General features: G+C 42.6%; 1 protein-coding gene across 2 annotated transcripts in view; it reads left to right on the top strand.

Moving 5' to 3' along the window:
- The window catches only part of ARHGAP25 (Rho GTPase activating protein 25), a 97029-nt gene that overhangs the window by 28419 nt on the left and 41843 nt on the right, over positions 1-26767 (top strand). For both annotated transcript variants that reach the window (XM_003793449.3, XM_023515309.1), the window contains exons 2-3: positions 14258-14457; positions 25596-25683. In XM_003793449.3, coding sequence (XP_003793497.2) covers positions 14258-14457; positions 25596-25683 — 288 coding nt within the window. The remainder of the gene's footprint in view (positions 1-14257; positions 14458-25595; positions 25684-26767) is intronic.

Below are 26767 nucleotides of genomic sequence, written 5' to 3'. Positions count from 1 at the left end.
TAAATAAATAAATAAATACATATATAGGTAGCTATCATGCAAAGTATCTTCTCTAGGCATAAGATGAAGTTAGAAATCATTAAGAGGAAGTTAGGAAATTCACAAAATTGTGGAAATTAAGTAATATACTGTAAAACAAGCAATAAATCAAAGAAGAAATCATGAGGATAATTAGAAAATACAGCTGAGTGAAAATGAAAACTCAACATATCAAAACTATGGGCATAAAGAAAGCAGTACTAAGAGGGAAATCAATAGTCATAAATGCTTGCTTTACAAATCAAAAATATCTCAAATTAATAGCATAACTTTACACTTAAGGAACTAGAACTAAAGGACAAACTATACCCAGAGCTACAAGAAGGAAAGAAATAATAAAGATTGGAGCAGAGATAAATGAAATAGAATAGAAAAATAATAGAGAAAGTCAATACAATCAAAAGTTGGCTCTTCAAAAACATCAGCAAAAGTGACAAAATTATAGCTAAAAAGTTTCTCATGGACTGTGAATAAAAATATTTGTATTACTAAAATCAGAAATGAAAGTGGTATATTACTACATATTCTATAAAAATATAAAGAACTTTAAGAGTATTATGAACAAATGTAAACCAACAAATCTGATAACCTAGATCAAATGGAAAAATTATTAGAAACCCCAAATCTACCAAGACTAAACCACAAAGAAATAGAAAACATGAATATACTTACAATTAAGGATATTGAATCAATAATCAAAAATCTTCAAATGAAAAGACTTGATGGATTTTCCAGTGAATTCTACCAAACATTTAAAGAAGAACTAACACCAATCATTTTCGAACTTTTCCACAAAATTTTAAAAGAGAGAAAACTCCCTAACACATTCTGTAAGACAGCATTACCCTGATATGAAAACCAGAGAAAAACACTAGGAAAAAAACCACTGACCCATATCCCTTATAACATCCATGCAAAAATCCTCAACACAATTCTAAAAAGCTAAACTCAACAGCACTTGAAAAGATTATACATTATGACCAACTAAGATTTATTCCTGGAATGCACGGATGATTTGAGATACAAAAATCAGTCAATGTAATATGTATTACTAATGGAAGGAAAAAATACATGGGATCAGCTCAAAGAAGATACACAAATGATCAACAAGCACTTAAAAAGATGCTATCGAAAAATCAAAGATGTTATCAACATCACTAGTCATTAGACAAAAGCAAATCAAAACTATAAAAATACAGCCTCACACCCATTGTTATTACTGCTACCAAAAGAGAGAAAATAACAACTTTTGTCAAGAATGTGGAGCTATGGAAACCTCTGTACACTGTGGGAATGTAAAATGCTACAGCTGCTGTGGAAAACAGTACAGCAGTTCCTCAAAAAATTAAAAATAGAATTACTGTATGATCCAGCAAATCGACTTCTAAATATATACTCAAAGAATCGAAAGCAGAGTCCTGGAGAAATATTTGTACACCATGTTCATAGCAGCATTATTCATAACAGCTGAAGCATGGCAGTGACTCAAGTGTCCACTGACAAGTGACTGGACAAACAAAATGTGGTATATGTGTTCAATGGCATATTCTTCAGTCTTAAAGGGAATAAAACACGTGTGAACCTTGAGGACATTATGCCAAGTGAAATGGCCAGAAATGCTGTGTTACTCCACTTATCCAAGGTGCCTAAAATAAAGAAATCCATAGAGACAGAAAGTAGAATGGTGATTACCAGGGAATGGAGGAAGAAGGATTGGGGAGTTACTATTTAATGGGTACAGAGTTTCAGTTCTTCAAACTGTCAAGAGTTCTAGAACTGGATGGTGGCAATGGCTGCACAGCAAAATGAATGTACTTAAAGCTGCTCAAATGTACACTTAAAAATGATTAAGATAGTGACTTTTACATTACGCGTGTTTTACCACAAAAAAAATTGGAAAAAATCAAGCATGACAAGTTATTTTTCACCATAAAAAGATGTCTTTTAAGACAGCTATGTGGGTGTGCTGATCCAGAGGGAGGTGGGGTTGGGAGTACGTCCTGGTGGCAGCCTGCTGAGTCACCTGCTCTGGTTCACCTTCTTCCTCCCCATGTTGTCCATCTATGGTTGCTGCTGCTGCTGCTGCAGCCTCTGCACCTGCTTCTTCAAAGCTTTCCATGACAATTGGCTAAAAACACACAGATAAAGAAAAAAGAAAGAAGCCAGATGCAGAGGCTCACGCCTGAAATCTCAGCACTTTGGGAGGCCAAGGCAAGAGAATTCCTTGAGGCCATGAGTTTGAGGCCAGTCTAGGCAATATAGAGAAACCTTGTTCTACAAAATATTTTTTTAAAAAATTAGCCAGACACAGTGGCATGTGCCTATAGTCTCAGCTACTTGGGAGGCTGAGGCAGGAGGATCACTTGAGCCAAGTTGTTTGAGGATTCAGTGAGCTATGATGGTGCCACTGCTCTCAAGCCTGTATGACAGAGCAAGATCTTGCCTTTAAAAAGTAAAAATTAAAAAAGAAAGAATGATGTTTCATAGTCTTGTATAAAAACTAGGAAGGAGTGTCCAGCCACAGAGACACGTATCAGGGCAAAGGCCAGTGCACGAGCACTAAGAAAGCCACAGCCCCACAGAGGCACTAGGGCTGATCCCAGATGCGTACAAAATAAGTCCTGACGTTTTCGCAAGGACCTTGGGCAATAAAAGGGAAACCCCTTAAAGCATTTTTCAGACAGCTGATAATGTTCGACAGCTTAGAAGAGGAAACAGAACTGCCGGATGTCAGTGGCAGAAACCCAGGGAGAATTCTACTTTCTGCAAAGCTTCACTCAAGTATCATGAAGCATAGCTTGAAATTGATTGAAATGCTGACAAGTGACATAATTTTATGTAATAGTAAAGCTTCAGTAATTTTCACAAGTCAGTAGCTCTAAGCATGGCATGGACCTTGGTATTTTTTTTTTAATCTTTCATGACTTTTAGAATGATTTCTTCTGTTCAACGCTAAAAAATTTTTAAGAGAATTGCAGAATGTCACAGTTGTGAAAATGTTTCCACACTCCACAGCCTTCAATTATAAGGCACAGTAAGAGGGTCCCGAAGTTTCTGCTGTGTCATTTGCCTTGAAAAGTCTCACCTGTGCTTTATCAGTCATCCTTACAGTTAAAACACCAAGCAAACCCTTGTGTGAGTCCTAAGAATTTATCATTCTTCCAGTTTTTAGTAGTTGAATTTTTAGGCAACATAGTACATTCTTTCAATTCCTTCCTGTTTTTGATTCAAAATATATATCCTACTAACACCTAAGGCTGTAGTCCTTGACACTTAACAGTCCTAACACTTACATTGCGTTTATCCAATGAAAATTCACAATCTTTTAAAAACATATGGCTTTTTTATTTATTGATAGGATAACTATTAGTATTCCTAATATTGAGTTATCCCTGCATTCCTAGAATATATTAGATACTCGGGACAGACAAGTGACAAACTGGGCAAAAATCTTGAATTTCATGGAGTTTATGGTATATTTAGCTTCATAAAATGTGTTGAAAGTTATTCCCTTTTTAATGCAGAGAATACTTTGCTGTGTATGGCAACTCTATGTATGTTTATTTTGTTCTTGATCTTTCTTTTTAAAGTTTTGTTTGAGGTATAATTTATATACCCCTAAATTTCCTCATTGTAAATGCAGATTCAGATTCTTAGTAAATTTAAAGACTTGTGTAACAATCACCACAATCAGTGTTAGAACACTTTCATCAAGCCGGAAAGTCCTCCCCAACCCATTTGCAATCAATCCCCCACCTCAGTCCGGGAAACCATTGATCCTCTTTGTGTATCTACAGAGTTGCCTTTTCTGGATATTTCTTATGTAAGGGATTATATAATATGTTGTCTTTTGCATTCACCTCCTTCACTCAGCGTAATATTTTTGAGGTGCATTGTGTAGCGTGCAGTAATCCTTCCTTCTTTTTTATTGCTGGGTGGCATTGCTCATCCCACATTTTATTTAGCCAGTTACCTGTTTCTAGCTCGTGTCCAGTTGTGACCATCATGAGCAATGCTGCTGAGAACATTCACACACAAGGAATTTCGTGGACACGTGCTTTCACTTTTCCTGAGTAGATTCCCAGTAGTGGAATTGCTGGGTGGTGGGGTAAGCTTATGGGTAACTTTTAAAGAAGCATCCAGGTAAGGGAGGGTAGCTCCCCCCACCCCCACCCCCAGCTTGTGGAGAGTTTCTTTATCTTCTCATCTTTCTCCCTGTGGTACTTCCAGGTTGGAAAAAATCGTGCTCTGTTCTCACCTGTATAGTGACCCAGATTAGGAGACGGCAAGACAGGGCTGCCACTTTTTGTCTGGCCTGACATTGGGCACCCAGGGCAAACTGGGAATCACCTGGTCCCTCTAAACAGAACAGCCTCTGTTTTGCGCACCTTGGGTTTCCATTAGGTCCCTGCAGCCAGCTCTGTGGCTCCTCTCCAGGAATTTCAGGCTCCTCTTGGCTCTCTGTCCACATGCCCTGAGCTGTGGGTTGCTCAGCTCTTTCCAGTTAGCCTTGCCTATCCTGCTTCTTAAAGAAATCACCCTCCCCCACATGAGATCCACACACTATCCTCCTTGATTTTTACTTTCCTTTTAGATTCCCCCTTATTGTTACCGAGATAGTCCCTTAGGCATGTCAGTGGAAATTTGGAAATGGGAGCTGTTGCCATGAGGTCAGACCACCTAGAATTCCAGGCGATCATTCCTTCCTGGGCTCCCTCAGAGGCCATCCTCAGTCTCCCTCAGGTTCCTGCCATATGGAGTGAAATTTGACTTTACAGGAAATACTGTCCATACTGGAAGCATCAGGAGGCCCTTGCTTCTTCCCACTCATTAACTGATAAAATGACAGCGTGGGGTGGAAGAGGAGAGGGCTGTGGGGCAGGTCGTCTAGCAGGGAAAGCCTCCATGTGTGGTGTAACATCTGTGCAGTGTCATTCTGCAGAGTGACTAACAGGTCTGGAAACACAGCCCTGGGAAAACAGGCAAGTTGAAGTTCAGGGCAATAGCTGATGTGCAAAAAAAAAAAAAAAGCCTAATACAATTTCTTTCCTTAAGCCTAATAGAAACTGAAAACAAGTTTTTATTATACAAACGTTTAAAACATTAACATAGAAAGTGTAATGAAGCCCCATGCAGACTCAGTTAAAATGCAACATTTATCAAGATTTTGTCACATTTACTTTATCTCTTTCTTTTTCCCCTTGTCCCTTTTCGTTGTGGAGATATTTTACAAACAAATCCCAGACATGACATATGTTTTTCTTCATGTTTAACTGTGCATTTTTTAAAATATAAAAATTTTATTTTCTAACCACATTGCCCTGATCATACCTAACAGCATAAATCAACAACTTATGGGCATCATCTGTCCTATAGCAATCATGGATTTCTTTTTAATCGAGTTATAGAATAAGAGAAGCACATTATGACCTGGATCCTGGGCCCACCCCACTGCTACCATTGGTCATTGTTCACACTCTGAGTAGAGATAAAGGCTGACATCACTATTCCCAAAGACCAGTGAAGGCCCCAGGGACTGACAGGAGTGCCATCTGTTGAGATGGGCAATAGTGTGTAGCCCCCTTAAGGCTGGCACTTGATCATCTTGCCAGTCCTGAGTGTTGCCCTGGCAGGATTCTTGCCGTGAAGAAGAATAGAGTCCATTTGTGCTTATTTGATACAAATGCTTTAGGCATCCTCATGCACATGTGTAACTGTGAACACTGCTGACCCTGAAGCACAACCTCTTACCTAAAATGAATAACGAGCTTTGACAATGGAAGCATCAGTACTTCTAGTACTCTTCTTAATTTAACACACCACGAGTGTGCTAGGCACAGCTCACTGTGCTAGTTATCCCCAGTCCTACCCGATGAGAACTGCTCTCCCTTACATTCATGACTGGAAAAATGGGGAACTTCCCTAGGCAGTTCCTGGCTGCCTCATCCACCCTGTGCAAGTTCACCACCTGATTGCCAAATCTCCACTTCACCTTGTGCTGAGGAAGAGGCAGCTCCAGCATAGCATTTAGTAGGAAGCATTCACAATTCTGCAAGCTGCTTGTTATTACACGTGGCTTCCTGTTATGCAAAGATGGGCCAAGAAGGTCTGGTAAAGTGTTGCAACTGATGGAGATACACACGACCTACAAGAGGCCACTGCACTCTAAATTCCTAAGAAACATGAAAACATAAACACCAGAGTGGTGGCCCTGAAGGGGCACCGTGCCCAGGCCAAGTGAATTCGCTAGATGGAGTACAAAAAAGTTGCAAGATTTGTTGCCAGCTCAGGTTTTCAGAGCTCTACTTCTCTCTCTCTGTCAGGATTTCTCTTTGTCTCATATTGCTACTGAGACAGCATCTTTGCCTCCTCCCGTAGAAGACACAGCTATCTGTGGTAAGCCACTTTCCAAAGCAGAATTTACTCTGTTAGATTGAAATACTCACCTGCCCAACAGTGAAGCTATACAACATGGAAAATGAAACCCTCTTAGCTCCTGGGTCTTGAGGCAGGCATTTGAGAACAACTTCTAGAGATTTCTATGAATTAGGTTATATAAATTTGCCCCAAGGGTGAGTGTCCTAGGAAGGCCATGTGGTTTAATTTCAGGGTGTAGAGAAAGCTCCTTTGCTGCCATCTGTCTCACCTTTTGAAGGGGCAAAGTTTCTCATACCAAAGTTAAAAATGAAACTTGGAATAACAACAGCCATAAAAATCTGGGAAAGTCTTTATCTTAAAGTCTCAATGCCAGTTTTTACAAGAGAAAAGTTATAAAAGTTCTCCTAACCCCCTGTGTGATGGGAGCTTTTACAAGGAGGGCAGTTTGCTTTAGAGACAGAAGAGGGATTAAGAAAGGGAGTCTGGAGGTTCTGAAGTCAAATGTTCTAATTTTCTTCTGGATGGATACCGAAGCTGTCATCCCACAGTCTGATGGGTGTACATGTGTGTGTGAGTGTGGAGGGGCCATTACACGCGTGTCCATGGGAATAGTGGGCCGAGGGTGCACGGATCTATGTTCATCATCGTTAGGAGGCAGGGGTGAGGGGACTGTGTTTTAGAGGTCTCCCCAGTGACTCCCTTCTCTGCCACGGGGTGGGCCTGAGCCTGGGTTCTCAGCCTTCCTTCTTCCCATGCCTCAGCCACTCTGGGCTTTGGCCAGAACCCTTACATCGCTTCACATCCTAAGCTTGGATAGTAAGCTGAGAAGACACAGCAGAATGACCTAATATGGCCATTTTCCTGTTGGGGGCGTCAGCACAGCCTGGGTGGTGAGCTTGAGGTTTCATTACCATTTCTCCGTCATTGTTTTCTCAAGGAGTGCTGAGCCTTGCAGAGCACACAGTGGGCGGAAATAATAGCACAAAGTTGCTTATGCGCAATATTGAGGCAAAATGTGTGGGGCTGAGGCAGGTGCTTTGTGAGATAGATGAGGAATTGTGGCTTGGTTCCCTGCCCAGAGGAAGGGTGGCACTGTCTCTCCTGTCCCCGTCACTCTGCGCTCTGTAACCTTGTGACTTACTGCACAGCAATTTGGTTCCCAGTGTAGATGCCTCTCTTTGGCCCTAGAACACATGCTCCTTTCTGGACTGTGTGGATACTGGACTTTGAAATAAGATTTCTAGCCGTTACCTAGAGCAAATCATTGCACCTCCATGAGCTTCAGTTCCTTGTCTGAAAAATGGGGGTGACAATATGAATGTACCATAAAGAGCGTGACACTAGCTGGGCAAAGTGCTTCCACTGTGGCTGGCACATGGTAAGTAGTCTATAAGCAAATATCAATATTCATTATTAGTAGATCAGGGAATGGGCACAGTGAACATCTCTAGAAATCCCACAAGCAGGTGAATTGGTCAGAATTTGCTCCAAAGATAAAATGCCTGGATGGTGGGCTCACATTTCTGTCTAAAAGGTTTATTTTGTTCACTCAACAAATATAAATAGCGCTCTTTTCTGTCTTTCATCTAGGTTTATCGCCGTAGCCTCAAGTTACTGTCTTTCCTCAGCACTAGTTTCCTTTTCTTTAGTTTCTGAACATCTATGATGTCACTTTCCTGAGCCAAGATTTTCATGTCACTGAAATCTCCTGGCTTGATCCAAGATTTTCATGTCACTCAAATCTCCTGGCTTTCTCTTGAACCCCTCCCCCACTCCTATCTCTTTCTTTTCTTTTCTTTTTTTTTTAAATTGAGACAAAGTCTCACTTTGTTGCTCTCCGTAGAGTGCTATGGCATCACAGCTCACAGCAACCTCAAGTTCTTGGGCTTAAGTGATTCTCTTGCCTCAGCCTCCCAAGTAGCTGGGACTACAGGCACTCGCCACAACGCCTAGCTTTTGTTTTTGTTGTTGTTATTGTTGTTTAGTAGGCGCGGGCCAGGTTTGAACCTGCCAGCCCAAGAGTATGTGGCCAGCGCCTAACCAGTGAGCTACGGGCACACGACCCCTATCTCTTTCTTAATCCATAAGTTTGACCTGTCAAAACCAGAACTCTGGGGAAGCCTAAGGTGCTCAGTCCATCCTCACACTTCATCACCTCCAGACCTTGACTCCTGGGCCTTGCTCTCTGATTTCCTTCCCTGCTCCCTGAGGAGTGTCCCCAGTCTCTTCGGGCTGCGACTGCCTGATCTCACACACCCAGGGCCTGGTGTGGTGCCTGAAGCATGCCCAGTGCTCAGCGAGCTCTGCATGAATAGACAAGTAAGGCCACCCTACCTCAGCCACTCAGACCCAAATCCCAGGACGGTCTGTGGTGCCTGCTCCTCCTCAGCCTGGCCATCTGCCTCGTGCACTCTTTCCTTTTCCATTTGCGCCCTCCTGGGGTACTGTGCACTGGCCAGCCAGTCTGCCTTTGTTCCACCTCTCTCCCTCCCTTCATCCCTCTCCTGCTTAATATCATCTTTCTTTTCTCTCATTAACATATAATCCAGCTATACTTTTATAATAATGCTAGTAATGATACCTTCCATTTAATACCCACGTTTTAAGAGGCAGACACTGGCTGGGACCTGTCCACTTGTCCTACTAATCCTTTCAGATTAATCACCCACAGGGTACACAAATTATCACAATTTCACAGAGGAGGAAGCTGGCCCCCAGGGACAGACATGGCTGCCCCGAGACTGCACACGTTGGCATCCACGCACTTCTACTCCTCTGTCCCACCTTCTCCATCAGGTGCTGTGGGAGATGCTGGGATACAGGGATGAGCAAGGCCAAACCACAAAGGTAGCATCCTCGTCTTAGAGTGCAAGTGGAGAGGGAAGACAAGGTATAAAACAGGGCAAAGCAAGGTGATGCAGGCTACAGTGGACAAGTGCCCCAACGTGGGGCAGGGCCAGGGAGTGACTGAGTCTGACTGGGCTGGGAAGGCTTCTCTGAAGGATGAGTGAGAGTTTTCTAGCAGATTGAATTGGGTGTGGATGAGCGTGGGCTGGGCGGAGAGAGCATTCCTACAGAGGGGGCATAGCACATTGCCATGGGTAAGGTACAGGGTGGGTACGGAGGAAAAGCAGGAAATGAAGTGGGCGAGGCCACAGAGGACTTGAACTCCATAGTAGGGCGTTTAGCCTTCATATCTTAGGACAAGGGTATTGGGGGCTGTGGGAGGCTTTTAAGCAGGAGAGTCACATGATCATTTGTGTCATAAGCAATGTCATCCATGCTGACTGCAGGGATGAGCCACTTTCTATGTTGGTGGGTTGTCTGGGAGAATGTCACTCACAGCAACTCAGAGAGCCCAGTGGTGGTGAAGCAGGTCAGTGCAAAGCCGGAGAATGGGGCGAAAGTGCGAATGGAGAGGTGCTAAGTGTACTTAGCAACATGGTGAGCTCAAGATTTCCGTAGGGGCGCATCGGGCAGCTGGCTGCCTGGGTCTGCAGCTCAGGGGAAGTGGCTGGGAGAAGCCTGTAAGTTCTACTCCCTTTGTCAACCCATTCACGTGTGGCTCCCGAACGCAGTGCTCATGTCAACATACGGAGAAACAGCTGAAACAGTTCCCCATCTTTGAAGAGACTTGTCACCTGCGCATGAACAGCCCCTAAAATACAGTCGAATCTAGACTGAGGCAGAACTGAGAGCAGATAGAACCCAGTGTAGACCCTAGGAGATTTTGTGATTATTTTGTGGGTTAGGGGTCAGGAGATGGGAAGATGAAGAAAGGAAGTGATAATGTTTCTCAGCTGACTTCTCTGTTTGTACTTCCTTCTTTAATTTTCTCTTATTCCAGCTTAGGGCCCCAGACTAGCTCACTTCTACTGCAGAAACCACATCCCTGGCAATGTGGCACTTCTTCCATTTCTCTTCACTCCCTTCTCGTACCCTTCCTCAGCTGCAGACTGAAATTCAGCATAAATAGTTCAACTACATAACTTACCTATATTTTATCATAGCCCTCCCTTGCTCAAGAACATGAAATGGCTCCCTATTACCTCCCAGATCAAGGTTGAATGCTTCACTCTGCACCTATAAACTCTTCTTCTCTGGGTCGTCCGGTTTGATTTCACTGTTTGATGAAACACTGCCCCACCATTGTGGTTCATTTCATCCCATGCTCTGTAATGACAGAATAGGTTCCAGGAAGTGCAGACCTCTATCTGTGCTGTCCAATACTGTAGCCACAAGCCACACAGGAACACTGAGCACTTGAAATGTAGCTGGTATGACTGAGGAATTGAATTTTAACTTAATTTATTTAAACGTACACAGCCACTCGTAGCTAGGGGCTTCTGTACTGATGGTGCAGTGCTAGGAACTTGTTCTTTGTCTTCCAGAGTGAGTGTGGGTTTCTGACCTCACTGAGAGCCTCATTTCCTACTCACCCAGAGCGTTCTGTAAACACTGAGCAACTGCCTTCTCGCCTTGCCTCCCGGGTCCTCCTGCAGCCCCCCTCTCCGACCTGCAGCCTTCTTCAGACCTCCTTCCCAAAGGGCTGGGAATGTGCACTCAGTGTACAATGCCTGGCTCACAGCAAATCTTATCACACTTATTATTTTCATTATGAGAAACAGCTCCATTAATAGTAACAGATCTCTCTGTTTACTTTATCCGGAACAAGTCACACCCACAAAGAGAGGCAGTTCAAAGAAACTAACAAGGAAAGTTAGTCAAAACCAAGTCAAACTCAGGGCCCTTGGGCCTTTCTTCTCTGATATTCGAATCATCTCATACTAGGCCTGGCTGGTGAGCACCCTGCAGGACTCTGCACGTGGAACAGAAAGTGCCCCTGTCTAATCGCTGGCTCGTCAGAGCCCCCAGATTTCACCCACCCCTGTGTGTGGGGGGTGGGTACTGAATTGTCTCCATTCCCTATCTCGTAAGGACAGCTCAGTAGCCACAGTCACACCAGCTATGGTAGGATGATAACAGGTATGACAAGAACACTGGTTGCAGGGACAGTGAGTGGTATGATTTGTGGAATATGAGGTATGGTCGGTCAGTCAAAGCCTTGGTCAAATGTAGGCGAACAAGTTGGGGGCCCTCCAGCCACAGGGGCCTCAGAGTCCCTCTAGGCCAGATCTGCGAGCATAAGATCTTCACATCTACTCCTTCTTTGGCCAGGCCATTCTACAGAGAAACAGATGTTTCTAAGGAGATGTATTTTGGTTTTGCCACAATGAAGCATGAAAATTTTAACAGAACTAAGCACAAAATAATACCATTGTTGAGTTTTGCCACACTGAGCTAGTTCTCTTCAACCTCTTCTTCTAGCTCCTGGGAACTCCATCTCATTTTTCAATGCTGTGGAAGACCCCCAGTATCTCCTCTCTTCCACAGTCGTCCTAACAGTGTCTGTGGGCTTCTGGAGGTGTCATGAGCGGCCTGAGTCCTTATAGCCACCATGTGGCGCCTGGCTGATTTCCACCCCTCATGAGTTAGAGGCATCACCCCAAAAGTTAAGGGAGGGTTCCTCACTGTGCAGCTTCCAGGAGGAAGTCCTCCCTCTCATATCTCATGTTTCTTCTGGTGGATGGCCACAAAAGCCACTGTGATGGACTACAGAGAGGTGGGGACAATGCCCCTGCATTGGCCAGAATGCCTTACTCTCCTATTTCCCCAAAAGGTTAGTGTATAAACCACCCTTTTCATTTCTGCCTAGTCTCTGCCCTCTTTTTAGGACAGGTAAGACTCCTTATAAGGTGTAGTCGCTGAGCTAGTGAGACACACAGGTGTATACAGTCCTTCAAATTCCCTTTTCCCCACTGCATTCTGCCAAAACCCTTCTGTGGTTCCTTTAGATCATTTACATGGGCTTAGCCTTAGACCAAGCGATCAGCCCCAGAGTGGCTGCCCCTTGAGTTACATATGGGAGACCTTGAAGGTGGCAGGTAAAAGGAGCAACATCTAAGACAATGATCTTAACTGGGCTGCTGGGACTCACTGATTAAAGTAAACACTTTGTAAGTGTGCAACCAAATTTTCATCAAATATCAAATTGCTTTCCCTCCCTCTGAGTATATACACTCTTATGATGGGGTCCAACAAGAGGTTGAATTAATTATGTCTGCAACCTGATGTACAATATGGTATGGCCACTCCAGGTCCCTGGTGGGAGGTAAGGCATAACTGCAAGCTGGACCTTAGGTATGAAGGCGTGTTAAAGAACAGAGACCCCTTGGAAGGGTCAGGGAGCCCAGTTAGTGCAGAGTCCTTTCTAGCTATTTTGCAATGAGCAATTGATTAATGTGAACATGGTCACATTATAGACCTATCAAATGCTTGGTATTATTTCTTCTAAGTGTATATTTGTGCCCATTACATTTTGAAGTGGAGACATTGAAGAAGTTCTCAAAAATGATCCCCTAGTAACAGGAAATAAACTCATCTGTTGATAAAAATAATAAGAGTAACATCTGTTTACCTTTGACCAGGGACCGTGCTAAGTGGTTTGTACGTGTTAGTTTGTTTAATCCCCACAATTCCATATAGCAGGGCCCATTTTTATCCCAGTTTAACAAGCAAGGAAATCGAGGCTCAGGGAAGTTGTTTCACTTATCAAAGGTTAAAGTGCCAGGAAAGGAAAACCTAGTCTCTGGTTAGGTGAGGCAGCCAGAGGGAAGTTGATGGCTTGGTTCAGCTATGTTCTAGGACTGACAAAAGTTGGGCAAAGGCATTAGAAATAGAGACTTCCTCCTGCAGTACGCGGTGGAGGGAAAGGAATGCAGACCCTGGTAGTAGCAAGGGTGGGGGCAGCACAAGGCCCAAGTGACAGGGAGCTCTAACACAGGCTTAAGGTCACGGTTGAACTGGCTCGCAAAGAAGGAAGGTGAGGCTTAGAAGGAAGGTGTGAAGTGGAGATGGGACAATAATGAAGCACTGTGGGGGCAAGGAAAGGAGACGGTTGTCCTGAGTGGGGTTACCATGGAGACAAGGTATGGGATGCATAGCCCTGGACCCAACCTGATGATGGGCAGAAGTCATGTATGAAAACAAAGGCCACTACGTGCAGTGGGTTGAGGGGGCAGGCTTCCAGTCCTGCTCTGAATTCTGTTGGTAATGAACACCTGACCAGAAAGGCCATGAGAATGCAGCAATGGTGATGTCCTTGTCCAATCAGAGGACTCTCCGCAGGCAAAAGACAGAGTGGCACTCAGGACACTCAGCAGGAAAATACCAGAGGTGGGGGCTCCCTGCAGGCTGGCTGCGTGGTCAGGGACCGGGGGCTTCAGTGGGGTCTGTTGGGGGACTCTATTTGACAGGGAGGTCAGAGCTAACACAACTAGCTCCTCCTCAGAAGCAGCCGCTGTGGAAGAATGCCCAGGCCACTTCCGGCGGCCTCTGCAGCTGCGTGGGACTCACCCTGAACCCTCAGAGCGAGGCATTATTTTCTCCTCCCTCTTGTCAGATGCTGACTCCCACGCAGGAAAAAGGAAGCACCTTGTGTCAGATGCTGCGGCCACTTCCTCTTCAGAAGGCTCCAGCCAACCTTTCACTTTGCGGAATGAGAGGGCAGCCAGCGGCGCTGGACTGGGCATGCACAGGGCCCCTGGTTTCCACCTCGTTTCTGGTCTTGGTCTGGCCCTGAGCAGGAGCTGACCCCTGGCTGCCTCTCTGGCTCCTGGGGCGTTGTCTCTGATACAGATCTGTACCCTTGAACTGGACCTGACTGTGTCTTCAGCCACCTCTTGGCCCACCCCCAGGGGATCCCCTGTCGTCTCTCCACCCACTCTGTGCTCGCTGCCCATGTCCCTCAGTCAGTCTGCCTGTCTGTTCCTCTCTACAGCTCGGTCAAGGAGCGTGATGACCGGTGAGCAGATGGCCGCCTCTCACCTGTCGTCTGCCCCCAACCCTCTGGAGAGGCCCATCAAGATGGGCTGGTTGAAGAAGCAGAGGTCCATCGTGAAAAACTGGCAGCAGAGATACTTTGTGCTGAGGGCACAGCAACTCTACTACTATAAGGATGAAGAGGACACGAAGCCACAGGTACCAGCCTGGATGTTTGTCCCCATTAGTAACAAGGCTGTCCCTCTACAGGCTCGGAGGGGGCGGGCGTGGAGCCCACGGAGACTGCACTTAGACTCTCCCAGGCTTTCTCAGCAGGACTGGACACATCCATTTAAGAGAGGTCACTTTTGCCTTGTCACCATTTTCTAGATAGATAAATGGAGTTGTACAGGTGACAGAGTGGTCCTCCAGGAAGCTTGAGATGGGGACTGGGGAGGATCTTACATGCAGCTTTAGTTCAAGGGTCCCAGCACAGTGGTGATGGTGGTGATCTGGCTGCAGGAAAATTGATTTGGCGGCTCACTGATTTGTTTGTTCAAAAATATTGACAGAGCATTTACTACATGCCAGACACTGTTCTAGGTACTTGAAATCAATCAGTGAGAAAAACAGGTAAAAATCTCTGCCACGTGGAGCTTAGAATGTTGGGGAGGGGGGAGGAAAGACAGAAAATAAGCAAAAGAAATAAGGGAAGTATGTAGTTTGTTAGAAAAAAAGATCCATGAGAGAAAAAATAGAATGGGTAGAGGGGAGACCAAGAATCTGGGGAGGTGTTGCGGTTTTAAATAGGGTGGTTCAAGTGATCTGAGGAAGAAGGTGACATCTGAGCAGAGATTAGAAGGAAAGGAAATTAGCCAGGCGGTCCCTAGACAGGATCCCTAGGCAGAGGGAAGAGCCAGTGCTAAGCCTGAAGGCAGAAGAGGAGCCTGCCTGACTTGTGAGGCGAGTAGCAAGGAGATCACTGGAGGGTAGTGAGGATCAGGGGAGATGAGGTCAGAGAAGTGAGGGCAGGCTCGAGGGCTGGGGGCCAGATTGCCATGGGCATTGTTGGCCCTTGCAAGAACTTGACCATTTACATTGAGGCCCTCAGGGAGGCATTGCAGAGCTCCAAGCAGAGAGTGGATATTTTTGGCTTATATAATAAAATGAAGACTCTGGCTGCTACGCTCACAGATAGATTGGGAGCTGGGGGAGGGGATGCAGGGACAAGCTAGGTAAAGGTTATGATGGTTAGAATCTCAGTATGAGTTGTGGGCTGGAAGAAAATGGTCAGCTTCCAGATATGCTTTGAAAGTAGAGCAAACAGCATTTCCTAATGGGGTGGATGAGGCTGTGAGAATGGGCTTTGATTCTAATTCTTGGGCCCAAGTGTCTTCTCTCCACCTCACTGATTCTTCATGGCCACTATGGTGTGTGAGAGTGAAAGAGAGGGCTAAAACAATTATAGTGGGACCCCAGTATAAACCAGATGTCTCGGTGCAAACAGCGCAGCTGGTCACCTACACTAGAGGTCACGTCTGTGGAGACAAAGGGTGGGCTGGGCCAGAAGGAATTTATTAGGGAAGATAGATTTTGGAAACTTTTTTCCAAAAAAGGCGAGGATAAGAAGTTTGTGGGTATTAGGGGTAGATGGGACTAAAATGGTCCTTTTGGAAGAGGACAGTTTTCTTTAAGGGTAGGTTTGAGGATCTGTCACACAGCAGCAGGACTTGACTAAGCAGGTCTTCCACTGGAGGTGTCTGAGTGATCTAAGTGTCTTCACTGCAGAGGCCAGGAAGGGACCAGAGACCCCACCACTGTGTTCATGCCCAGCGTCTTGTGGGTGGTAACCAGACTTCCTTCTCTTTATGAACAACCCAGTTCTTATTAGAGCCAAGTAGTTTCAGGCTAAGACGGTGGTAATTGGTGGATTAAGACAATGCAGCAAGTCTTCCTATCTGCAGAGTAAGAGAGATGACAATACTTTGCTCGTCCCAAATCTATGGAAAGGGTAGCTGGGGAGTCTTTGTTTCCATCAGGTGTAGAGGGTGAGAAGTACCTGATATCAAAGATCATGTTCTTTTCCTGGCTTTGCCACTACCTGGCCATATAATTATTTAATCTTTCTGGATTTCTCTTTCTTCTTTCATAAAATGAAGCAAGACTGCTTGGCCCAAACTTTTCACTGGATCAAATGATCTGAAGCATGTTTAAAAAACCGTTTTATAAAAACAAATTAATGTCAAAAGGTGAAATAAATATTTGAAGGTCTTTGCTTCTCCCCTGTACTTCTGAGAGGAAGAAACTCAAAGCCTTCTCAGGAGTAAATTAGCCCAGGATCATTAAGTAAGGCTTCTTATAGAATTACAAAGATAGCTTATTTTTAGGATATCTAATATAATAGGATAATGTAATATATGAGATCAATAGGTCAAGTAAGATAAACCACATAGCCCCCTCAATACATAACTGAAAAAAGCATTTGGTAAAATTGAATTCTTATTTCAGATATAAAAATAAAGCTTTTAGGAATATATTGACCATTTATTAGAAGGAATAAGCATATTTACTGTATTAATATTGATTGTAAAGCTATACATGTGCATGGTATGGACTCTGGAAGATGCAGAAAAGCACAAAGTAGAAAATAAAAATTATTCCTTATTCCCTCAGTAAGAAATCTCCACCTATATCCCCACATCTTCCAGCCTTCCCTATACATATACATTTAGAAACTCATCTATTATAAGTGAAAATTCGTGTAATAACATTATTTAAATAAAAATAACAATATGTCAAGAATCTTGCTCCTTAGCATTAAATGATTCTATAATGTAATTGTTTTCATTATTTTATTTTATTTTTTAATTTCAGACTACTATGATCAGGTTACAGTGTATTTCTAAGGTAAAGTTCAAGGTGTAGTTGAGTCCATCAGCCAGGAAGTAGGGCAGGAACTTGATGAACCCTCTCCCCCCTTTCCCTTCTTTAATTTAAATGAATTTTTCTCTCCTATGAACACATAGTTTTTAATCTACTAGTTTCAAATTAGCACTTAGTGCATGCTCATTTTTCCATTCCAGTGATACTTTACTTAGGAGAGTGTTCTCCACTGTTGTCACAAAAGATACAATATATTCATCTTTTTAAACAGATGAATAGTATCCCATGGTATGCATCTACCACAATTTATTAATCCATTCATATGTTGAAGGGCATTTGGAATTGTGAAGTAGGGTGCTATATACCTTTGAATGCAAGTGTCCTTATGGTAAAATGGTTTTTTATTTGGGGTAGATACCTAGTGACAGGATTGCAGGATCAAATGGAAGGTCTACTTGTAATTCATTGAGGACTCTCCATACTTCTTTCCATAAAGGCTGTACTAGTTTGCAGTCCCACCATCGGTGCATGACTATTCCCTTCTCACAGCACCCATCTGTTGTTTTGGGACCTGGTGATGTAGGGTATTCTAATTGGGATTAGGTGATGTCTAAGTGATTTGGAGTTACATTTCTCTGATAATTAGAGGTGATACACATTTTTTCATGTGTTTGTTGGCCATTCATCTGTCTTCATGAGAAAAGATTCTGTTCATGTTTCCTGTTCAGTGTTTAATGGAGTTGCTTGCTCTTTTTTGTTATTGTTGATTTGCACGAGTTCTTTGTAGGTTCCGGTTATTACCCCTTTGTCGAATCTGTAGCATGCAAATATCTTCCTCTACTCTGAAAATAGTTTCTTTGCTTTGTTGGTTGTGCCCTTAGCTGTGCAGAAACTTTAATTTGATTGGGTCCCGTTTATTATTTTTACTGTTGCTCCAATTGCCTTTGGGATCTTCTTTATAAATTCTTTCCCAAGGTTGATATCATGAAGAGTTTTTTCCACGCTGCCCTCTAGAGTTTTTATAGTTGCTCGTGTCTCAGATCTAAATCTTTTATCCATCATGAGTTAAAATTTTTCCTGAGCGATGAGAAGTGATCCTCTAGATTCAGTCTTTTACAAGTGGCTAAGCAGTTCTCCCAGCACCGTTTATTAAATAGGGATTCTTTTCCCCAAGAATGCTTTTGTTTGCTTTATCAAAGATCAGAGGGCGATTATCAGGCTGATTTCATCTCTATGTTCTCTATTCTGTTCCATCGATCTGTGTTTCTATTTTTATGCCAGTAGCGTCATGTTTTGATCACTATAGGCTTGTAGTATAACCTGAAGTCTGGTAATGTGATGCCTGCAGATTTGTTCTTATTTTGAAGAATCAAGTTGGCTATTCCTTTTTGTTTCTGGTCCCATATGAAACATAAATCTGTATTTTTTAAATCTTCACAGTATGACATTGGAATTTTAATGGAGATTGTGTTAAATATCTAGATTTCTTTGGGTAGTATAGACAGTTTAGCAGGATCAATTCTTTGCAGCCACAAGCATGGCATGTTCTTCCATCTGTAACATCCTCTGCTATTTCTCAGTGTCTCATAGTTCTCTCTGTAAAGATTCTTTACATACTTCCTTAAGTATATTCCAAGGTATTCCATTTTCTTTGATGCCACAGTGAAAGGTATTATGTCTTTGGTTTAATTTTCAGCTTGTCTGCTGTTGGCATATAAGAAGGTTACTGATTTGTGAACATTGACTTTATACCCTGAGATGCTACTGTATTTCTTGAAAATTTCCAGGAATCTCATGGTTGAGTCCTTGGGATTGTCTAAGCATAAGATCATATCATCAACAAAGAGTGATAGTTTGACCTCCTCTGTCCCCGTTTGAATACCCTGGATATTCTTGTCTTGCCTAATTGCATTGGTTAGGACTTCCAGCACTATGTTTTGTTTGGTGCCAGTTCTAAGTGGAAATACTTTAAGTTTTTCTCCATTCAGTATGATATTGGCTGTGAGTTTGTCATAAATAGCTTCCATTAGTTTAAGAAATGTACCCTCTGGCTGGGCGCCTGTTGTTCAGTGGTTAGGGCACTGGCCACATGCTCCAAGGGCAGTGGGTTTGAATCTGGCCCAAGCCTGCTAAATTAAAAAAAAAAAAAAAAAAGCCAGGCACTGTGGCAGGCACCTGTAGTCCCAGCTTCTAGGGAGACTGAAGCAAGAGAATCACTTGAGCCCAAGAATTGCAGGTTGCTATGAGCTATGATGCTACAGCACTCTACTGAGGGTGACAAAATGAGACTCTGTCTCAATAAAAAAAAAAAAAAAGAAGAAGAAAGAAAAGAAAAGAAATGTACCCTCTGTGCCAATTTTCTTAAGTGTTCTTATAACAAAAGATGCTGAATTTTGTTAAATGCTTTTTTGGCATCTTTTGAGAGGATTATAGGGTCTTAGGTTTTACTTCTGTTTATGTAGTGAATTATGTTTACAGATGTGTATATGTTGAACCAGCCAACTTGGTCAGGAAAAATTATGTTTTTGATGTGTAGCTGAATTCTATTTGCTAAGATTTTTGTGGAGTATTTTGGCATTAATATTCATTAATGCGGCTCAGCGCCTGTGGCTTAAGTGGCTAAGGCACCAGCTACATACACCTGAGCTGGCGGGTTCAAATCCAGCCCTGGCCTGCCAAACAACAATGATGACTGCAATCAAAAAATAGCCAGGTGTTGTGGCAGGCGCCTGTAGTCCCAGCTACTTGGGAGGCAGAGGCAGGAGACTCGCTTGAGCCCAGGAGTTGAAGGTTGCTGTGAGCTGTGATGCCACAGCACTCTACCCTAGGGCAACAGCTTGAGGCTCTGTCTCAAAAAAAAAAAATTCATTAATGAAATTGGTCTGTAGTTTTCCTTTCTTGTTATGTCCTTTCATAGTTTCAATCTCAGGGTTACATTTGATTCATAGAAGGAGTTGGGAAGGATTCCATCCTCCTCCATGTTTTGGAATAGGTTCTACAGTATAAAGTGAAAGCTCTTCTTTGAAGGTTTCGTAGAATTCTGGTGTGAAACTGGTTCAGGACTTATTTTTGTTGGAAGCTTTTTTACACTTGTTACAATTTTGGTGCTTAGTATTGATTTGTTCAAGAAATCTATTTCTTCCTGGTTGATTTTGGGAAGTCTTATGGTTGAGTCTAGGGAGGTAGTGTGATTCTAGGGATTAGTCCACTTCCTCCATGTTTTCAAATTTCTGGGCATAGAGTTTTCTGTAGTATTCAGTGAAGATTTTTTATATCTCTGTGTTATCAGTTGTTATTTCCCCTTTTTTGTTTCTATTTGAGTTTATTGGAGATCTTTCTTTTCTGTTTCTAGTTAATCTGGCCTAGGATTTGTCAATTTTATTTATCTTTTCAAAGAACCAACTTTTTGTCTTGCTATTCTTCTGAATAATTCTTTGTCCTCAATTTCATGTAGTTTTGAACTAAGTTCAGCTATTTCTTTTCTTCTCCTAGGTTTGGGATTGGATTACTTTCCCTTTTCTTGTTCCCCGAGATGATTCATTAAATTGTTGATCTTTCTGATTTCTGGATATAGGCATTTATATAATGAAATTCTTAATGGTGGCAAAATAATTGTATGGATGGTCTATAATTTATTTAATTAATTTTCTACTGTTGGAAATTTGGGCTGATTTTCATGTATTATTATCACAAATAAGAATTAAGTGGATAGCTTTATAGATTTTTCATACAGCCACAATTATTTAAGATTTTAAAAACTATTTAAAATAAAAAACCATTATTATACCATCATTTAACTGTGTTATAAGATTTCTAGACATTGAAGATATCTAGAAATAAAATGAAAGTTATAGACATGAGCTAAATTTTTGGGAAAGAGTAAAGGTAACATTTTCACATTACGTTTTATACCAGTTATTATTCCACTTGGATTAAATGCTTAAATTTTGTGAATTCATAAAAATACTAGAAGAAAATGCAGATATCTGCATAATATCTGGGAGAGTGGGATTAGGTATAATAGCACAAAAGAAAGACTAATTTAATTTCATAAATAAAAATATACCTTAAAAAATAAAAAATAAACCTAAAAGGCAAATAATAAACAGGGAAAAATTGTGTATGTTCAAATATTGTAGTAAACAAATATTCTTAATATTTAAAATATTATTTCAAATCCTTAAGAAATGTTCAGGGTGGTACCTGTGGCTCAAGGAGTAGGGCGCCAGCCCCATATACCACAGGTGGTGGGTTCAAACCCAACCCTGGCCAAAAACTCCAAAAAAAAAAGAAAGAAAGAAATGTTCAAACAGCTTAATAGAAGAAAGAACTATGATACAAATGAACAATTTACCAAAGAAATATAATGGCCACTAAACATATAAAACAAAGTTCGATCTCAGTGATAACACATACGATATAAGCTAATAAGACATCAACGTACTCTTATCAAATTGGCAAACATTTTCCAGAAGTTTTGCTTGATAAGGACTAGGAAATAGGAATTCTTATGCACAGCTGGTGGAAATGAAAATCCATACAACCTTTCTGGAGGGCAATAATGCCTATCTAAAAATACAAACTTTTTGACATTTATTTATTTATTCATCTATTTATTTTGAGACAGAATCTCACTTTGTTGCCCTTGGTAGAGTGCCATAGTGTCATAGCTCACAGCAACCTCAAACTCTTGGGCTCAAGAGATCCTCTTGCCTCTGCCTCTCAAGTAGCAGCCCACCACAATGCCTGGCTATTTTTAGAGACAGAGTTTCATTCTAGCTCAGGTTGATCTTGAAACCCTGAGCTCAGGCAATCCACCCACCTCAGTCTACCAGAGTCCTGGGATTACAGGCATGAGCCACCACGCCCAGCCTGTACTTTTATATATCTATGCAATAGAATACAATTCAGACATTGATGTTCTAAATTAATAGTTTTGAAAGCAAAGATTTGCATGATATTATTGTCTTAAAGAAAAAGAGTTTTCAACAGAAGATGATGTATATATTAATTCTATTCTTGAAAAAAATTACGAATCTATGTGTTAAAGGATTGTCTTTGTGTACCAGGGTTACATATACTATTTTTAATTTCTTTTTGTTTATTTTATAATATTTTTACAATTAAAATATGATGCTTTGTAAATTTAAAAATGCCCATACATCCTATTCCTCAAGAAACCAAAAAGCAGAAATATACCAATAATCTTGGAGCAGTCAGATGAAGAGAGCCTTCACATACACTGAAAATCATGTTGTGGGTTGGTATAACCTTTCTAGAAAGCCATTTGGTCAGATTTTCAATTATCAATGCCAGTGATTCTGGTTCTAAGTTCCTTTCCAAAAAAAATAATAAAAGATATACACTGCTATTTATGATGAGAAACCTTGGACCAGAAGAGAATATTTTTAAAAATTGTGGAATCCTATGTTCTAGATTTTTCTGTATGTGCTTGTCGGGAATCTTGTGGCTCTATAAAAGGCAATCTGTGCATTTCTTTTCCTCCATGTTCTCAGAAATATCCTACCTAGCCTATCTAGCTCTAATAGCATAATGTTCTGTAAGTCCATGATCTATTTATATAACCTAGTGTGAAATGTTCTTTGTCAGGGAAGTTGTTTAAAGCAGAATCTCAGAAAATTGCCCTCAAGTTTTTGCTCCAATCACAGTTTTGGACAATCCTAGCTTAGTAGGGTAAATCCATTGTCCTACTCCCTCATCCCCTTGTTTTCTGAAAAGGTAACCCAGGTGGTTGTCTACTGGCGGTGTGCCAATAAACATCTAGACAGTCACATACCAGTGGCTGGGGTCAGGGACTAACCCCACTGAAGGGGGGTTTGTACATCTGTTTAAGCAGGACAACAGAACATGCAAAAACAAACCACAAACCATCAGTGGTGGGGTCAGTCCCTGGCCCTTTACCCCCTCACTCCACCCCACCATTGGTTTTTGACAATCAGCTCTCTGGTAGGAGAATTGATTGAAGTGCAACATGTACTAATTTCTGTGGTGCAAATACTCCCATTGTGATTGACATTGTAAACAACCAATGTCCTGTCACTGAACCCAGAGTTGAGAAAATATGTGCAATAGTGCAACATGATACAGAATTTCCACCACACATACAGAGTAGATATAAATAGCCACATCAGCAGAAATAACAATAGGATACAATAAATAATTAGGAAGTCATAAATTTTGAGTATCATTACCTTTTTTAATATAAACTATTACATTGTAAGTTTATAGAATTTAAATTCTGCCATTTCTAACAACTGGCTCACAGAGCTCTTGAAAATGTAACAGTTAGTTCTCCTGAACCAACATAAGCATTTTGGAAAATGTTGTAATTAGGAGCTGGGCTATAACTGACTTATAGATAAACTTATATTTGGATTTCTAGCACCCCAGTGCCACAGCTGCCTCCCCTGCTCCGTTGCTGTGGCACTTGTGGCCTCCATCGTAAGCTTCTCCCTCCTTCCTTCTTTGCACAGAGCCCACCCTTGCAAAGTGGGTGATAGTGGTTCACAGCAACCTGGACCCTTCTTCCTTCCACATCAACGGACTCAGCCTCACCCCCACTTGTGTCTCTTCATTCTCAGCACAGGTGTGGGGGAGGGAAGGCCTGCAATTAGTCATTTACCTATTGGTGCTAATAAGTTTAACTCTGGTTGTCACTTCTTCTAGCAAATGGGACTTGTAAGTAAAGCCATATTTGTAATTCTAGAATCACACTGACTGAGCTTTCAATCGTAGCTGTCCTAAGAGTTAGTAATCAGTTTTGTAATGCTGGGTTTGCTAATTCACCTCTCTGAGCCTTATTGCCTCATCTCTCCAATGGGGAAAATAACAGTTCTTCTCTCACGGAGTTGTTAGGAAGATTAGATATGCTAGCACCTCCAAGGCAATCAGCTCGGACTAACTGCTCAATAAATGGCCTGTATATTTTTAGTATTTTATTTTTGCCATCTTCTGATGAAATGATTTGGGGTATCAATGGCAGTTTAGAGAGAGGAACTTAAGGGAAGCAGGCACTGTGGAGATGTACCTTCCTCCTCCTCCTCCGGCAAAGCCATGCTCTTTCCTGTCTAGAAGTAACACGGCCTTTAATTCTGGGGCCATAACTCATCCAAAGTAGCCCAGCAGCACAAACTCAGGGTCACTTTTTCTGAGAACAGTGATATAGTTGGCTGAAGATGGTGAGGGCCATGGAGGTAAAGGTTATCTTTAAGTAATGAAATCAGAGAATGTAGAGGAATTGCAGAATTCCGTTTCCTAGACAGACTTCTTCTCGTCTCCTCCTCTCCTTTTCCTCTCCCCTCTTCTCTTTCTCTCCCTCTTACTTTTCCTCTCATCCATCCTCATGCTCCCCTCCTTTTGCCCTTTCTCCTGTTGTTCTTCCTTCCTTCCTCCTGTCTTCTCCTCGGTCTTACACATTTTTATTTCTAGACCTTCAAGAAACATTTATCAGGGTCCTGAGCAGATGTCACCTCTGAGATTTCCTTTCACCCTTTGCCTTTGGAGTGTTCTCTCTTGCCAGTCCTCTCCATCCACTTTATTCTGGAATGAAGACACACGTGTTTACTAGACCCAGAAGTTGCTACCTTGACATCCACTGAGATGTAATAAGGAGTAACTAACTCCAGTGTAGCTTCACTGTGTCACTTTACACAGTCACTCAGCCTTTCACAGTGTCATTTCCTTGTCTGTACAGTGGCAGTGATAAATTGATAAATCTTGCCAAGCTCTCCCTAAGGAGCTATTGTGGGGCCTCATGAGCTGTCGCATGTGAAAGAGCTCTGGGAGTGAGGAAGCCGCTGCATGCACAGGTTGGAAGTGATTGCTTCTCTGCTAACATACTTGTGTGTAAGCAGTCACACAGCCCAGTGAACCAGCACACCCCTCAGGGGATCGAGGGTAGCAGTGGAGTTAAGGTGACGTTTCCTCCTGCCTTGGCTGTGAGGAAAACTGGTTTTGGACTCTTTTCTGGAATGAGCTGCCTTTCTGCTACCTACTGGCTCTGTGACCTTGGGCAAATTACAGAACCTTTCTGATCTCCAGTTTTCTCACTTGTAAATGGACACAATGACCCCCTGCATGGAGGGCTGCAAGAAGGACTAGATGCCCCGATCCTGCAAAGGGCCACTGGTCAGTTCTAACTGCACCCTCCACAAGCTGGTTGGTAGTATGCCTTCCCACCCCAGTCTCACAAAGACCAAGTGTCTGCATTGCCCTTGAAGTTGGGTCCTTCTGGGACCGAGTCCTCTCTTTAGGCACCTAGCTTGCTCTCTGGGAGCTGCCACTAAATTTCCCCAGGGCCTGGGTAGCAGAAGAGCCCCAATAAAACTGGGTCCTGGCTTCCCTTCACCTACACGCCTCCTGTCCCAACTTTCTCCTATCTGTTCCAACTTAATTTTGGTTTTCAGGTGATAAAACTGCTGCTCTTCTAAAAGGCTTGACTTCTGATCTTTCAGGGCTGCATGTATCTCCCAGGAAGCACAATCAAGGAGATCGCCACAAACCCAGAAGAAGCTGGGAAGTTTGTCTTTGAAATCATTCCAGGTAAGTGACGAAAGTTGGCACAGAAGTGTGTTCCGCACCTGTTTTACTTCTGGATCCTAGACAGCAAGCTATCTTCAGTGAGTCCTTCAACCAACTCACCAACCAGCCTATTGAGAACACACAGGGGTTCTATAGCTAATGAACCTGTCCTAGTTCATTAAATAGTATCAAGTGTTTAAATAACACCAGTGAACCAAGGGTCTGTGCATTCAGCTCAACCCTGTGAGCATTTCACCAGTGCCTGCCTGGACCCTGGCGATGAGTGAGGCATTAGACCACTGATTTTAAAAAGTGTATCATCTCTCCTCACTAACGTGAGTTCTGTCTCTAGAAGGTGAGTGGGTAGGACATTTAAATTAGGCAGTAAATAGAAATTGAACCATATGAAATTGCCATTTTTGGTGAGTCAAAAATGGTGAAAAGTCAGCAATCTCATTTGATTCAACATGACTTAATGAGGAAGGATAGCTCCCACTTCATGAGCACCTAGCAGGTGTTAGGTGCTGCCATCACCTAGTGCATATGGGAGCAGCACACAGGAGGGTGATTCCTCCCATCCCAGAGCTGCCCTCCTCTAGTGCCTTTGCCGCAAGGGGAGTTTGGCTCCTGTTTCTGAATCTGCCATGCTGAGGAGCTTTCCCCGGCCTCCCTGCCTCTTGCTCTTACCCCATCCCTGACCCTGCTGAGAACTCCAGGACTGCCCATCTAGCCATGCCTTACTGCAGTGCAGGGAGGCTGCAACTCCTCTGAGTGCCCCTGCCTGTAATTCCCTCCTTCCCACTTACACAAGCTGTGTCCATAAGAAAGTTCATGGAAAAGGCAGAGTAGCACACAGGTTAGAAGTGCTCAGTCTGCAGCCAGCCTGCCCTGGTCCTTCTCCTGACCCTTACGGTTTGTGTAACAGGTTACTTAATTTCTCCCTCTGTTTCTTTGTCTTTAAAAGTGGGGTCAGTGATGGTAACAGTGAGAGTTAAATAATCTATATGAAACATTTGGTACATTGCCTATGGTAAGTACCATGTAAGTGTTGGATATTTTGGGAATAATTAGAGGGAATTAAAATAGAGGAAAAACATCCTAAACC

The sequence above is a fragment of the Otolemur garnettii genome, unplaced genomic scaffold, assembly GCF_000181295.1.
Source record: "Otolemur garnettii isolate 467f Iridium unplaced genomic scaffold, OtoGar3 scaffold00068, whole genome shotgun sequence".
Lineage (NCBI taxonomy): Eukaryota > Metazoa > Chordata > Mammalia > Primates > Galagidae > Otolemur > Otolemur garnettii.
Note: the sequence above shows the minus strand (reverse complement) of the source record. Positions and strands in the feature narration are given on the sequence as shown.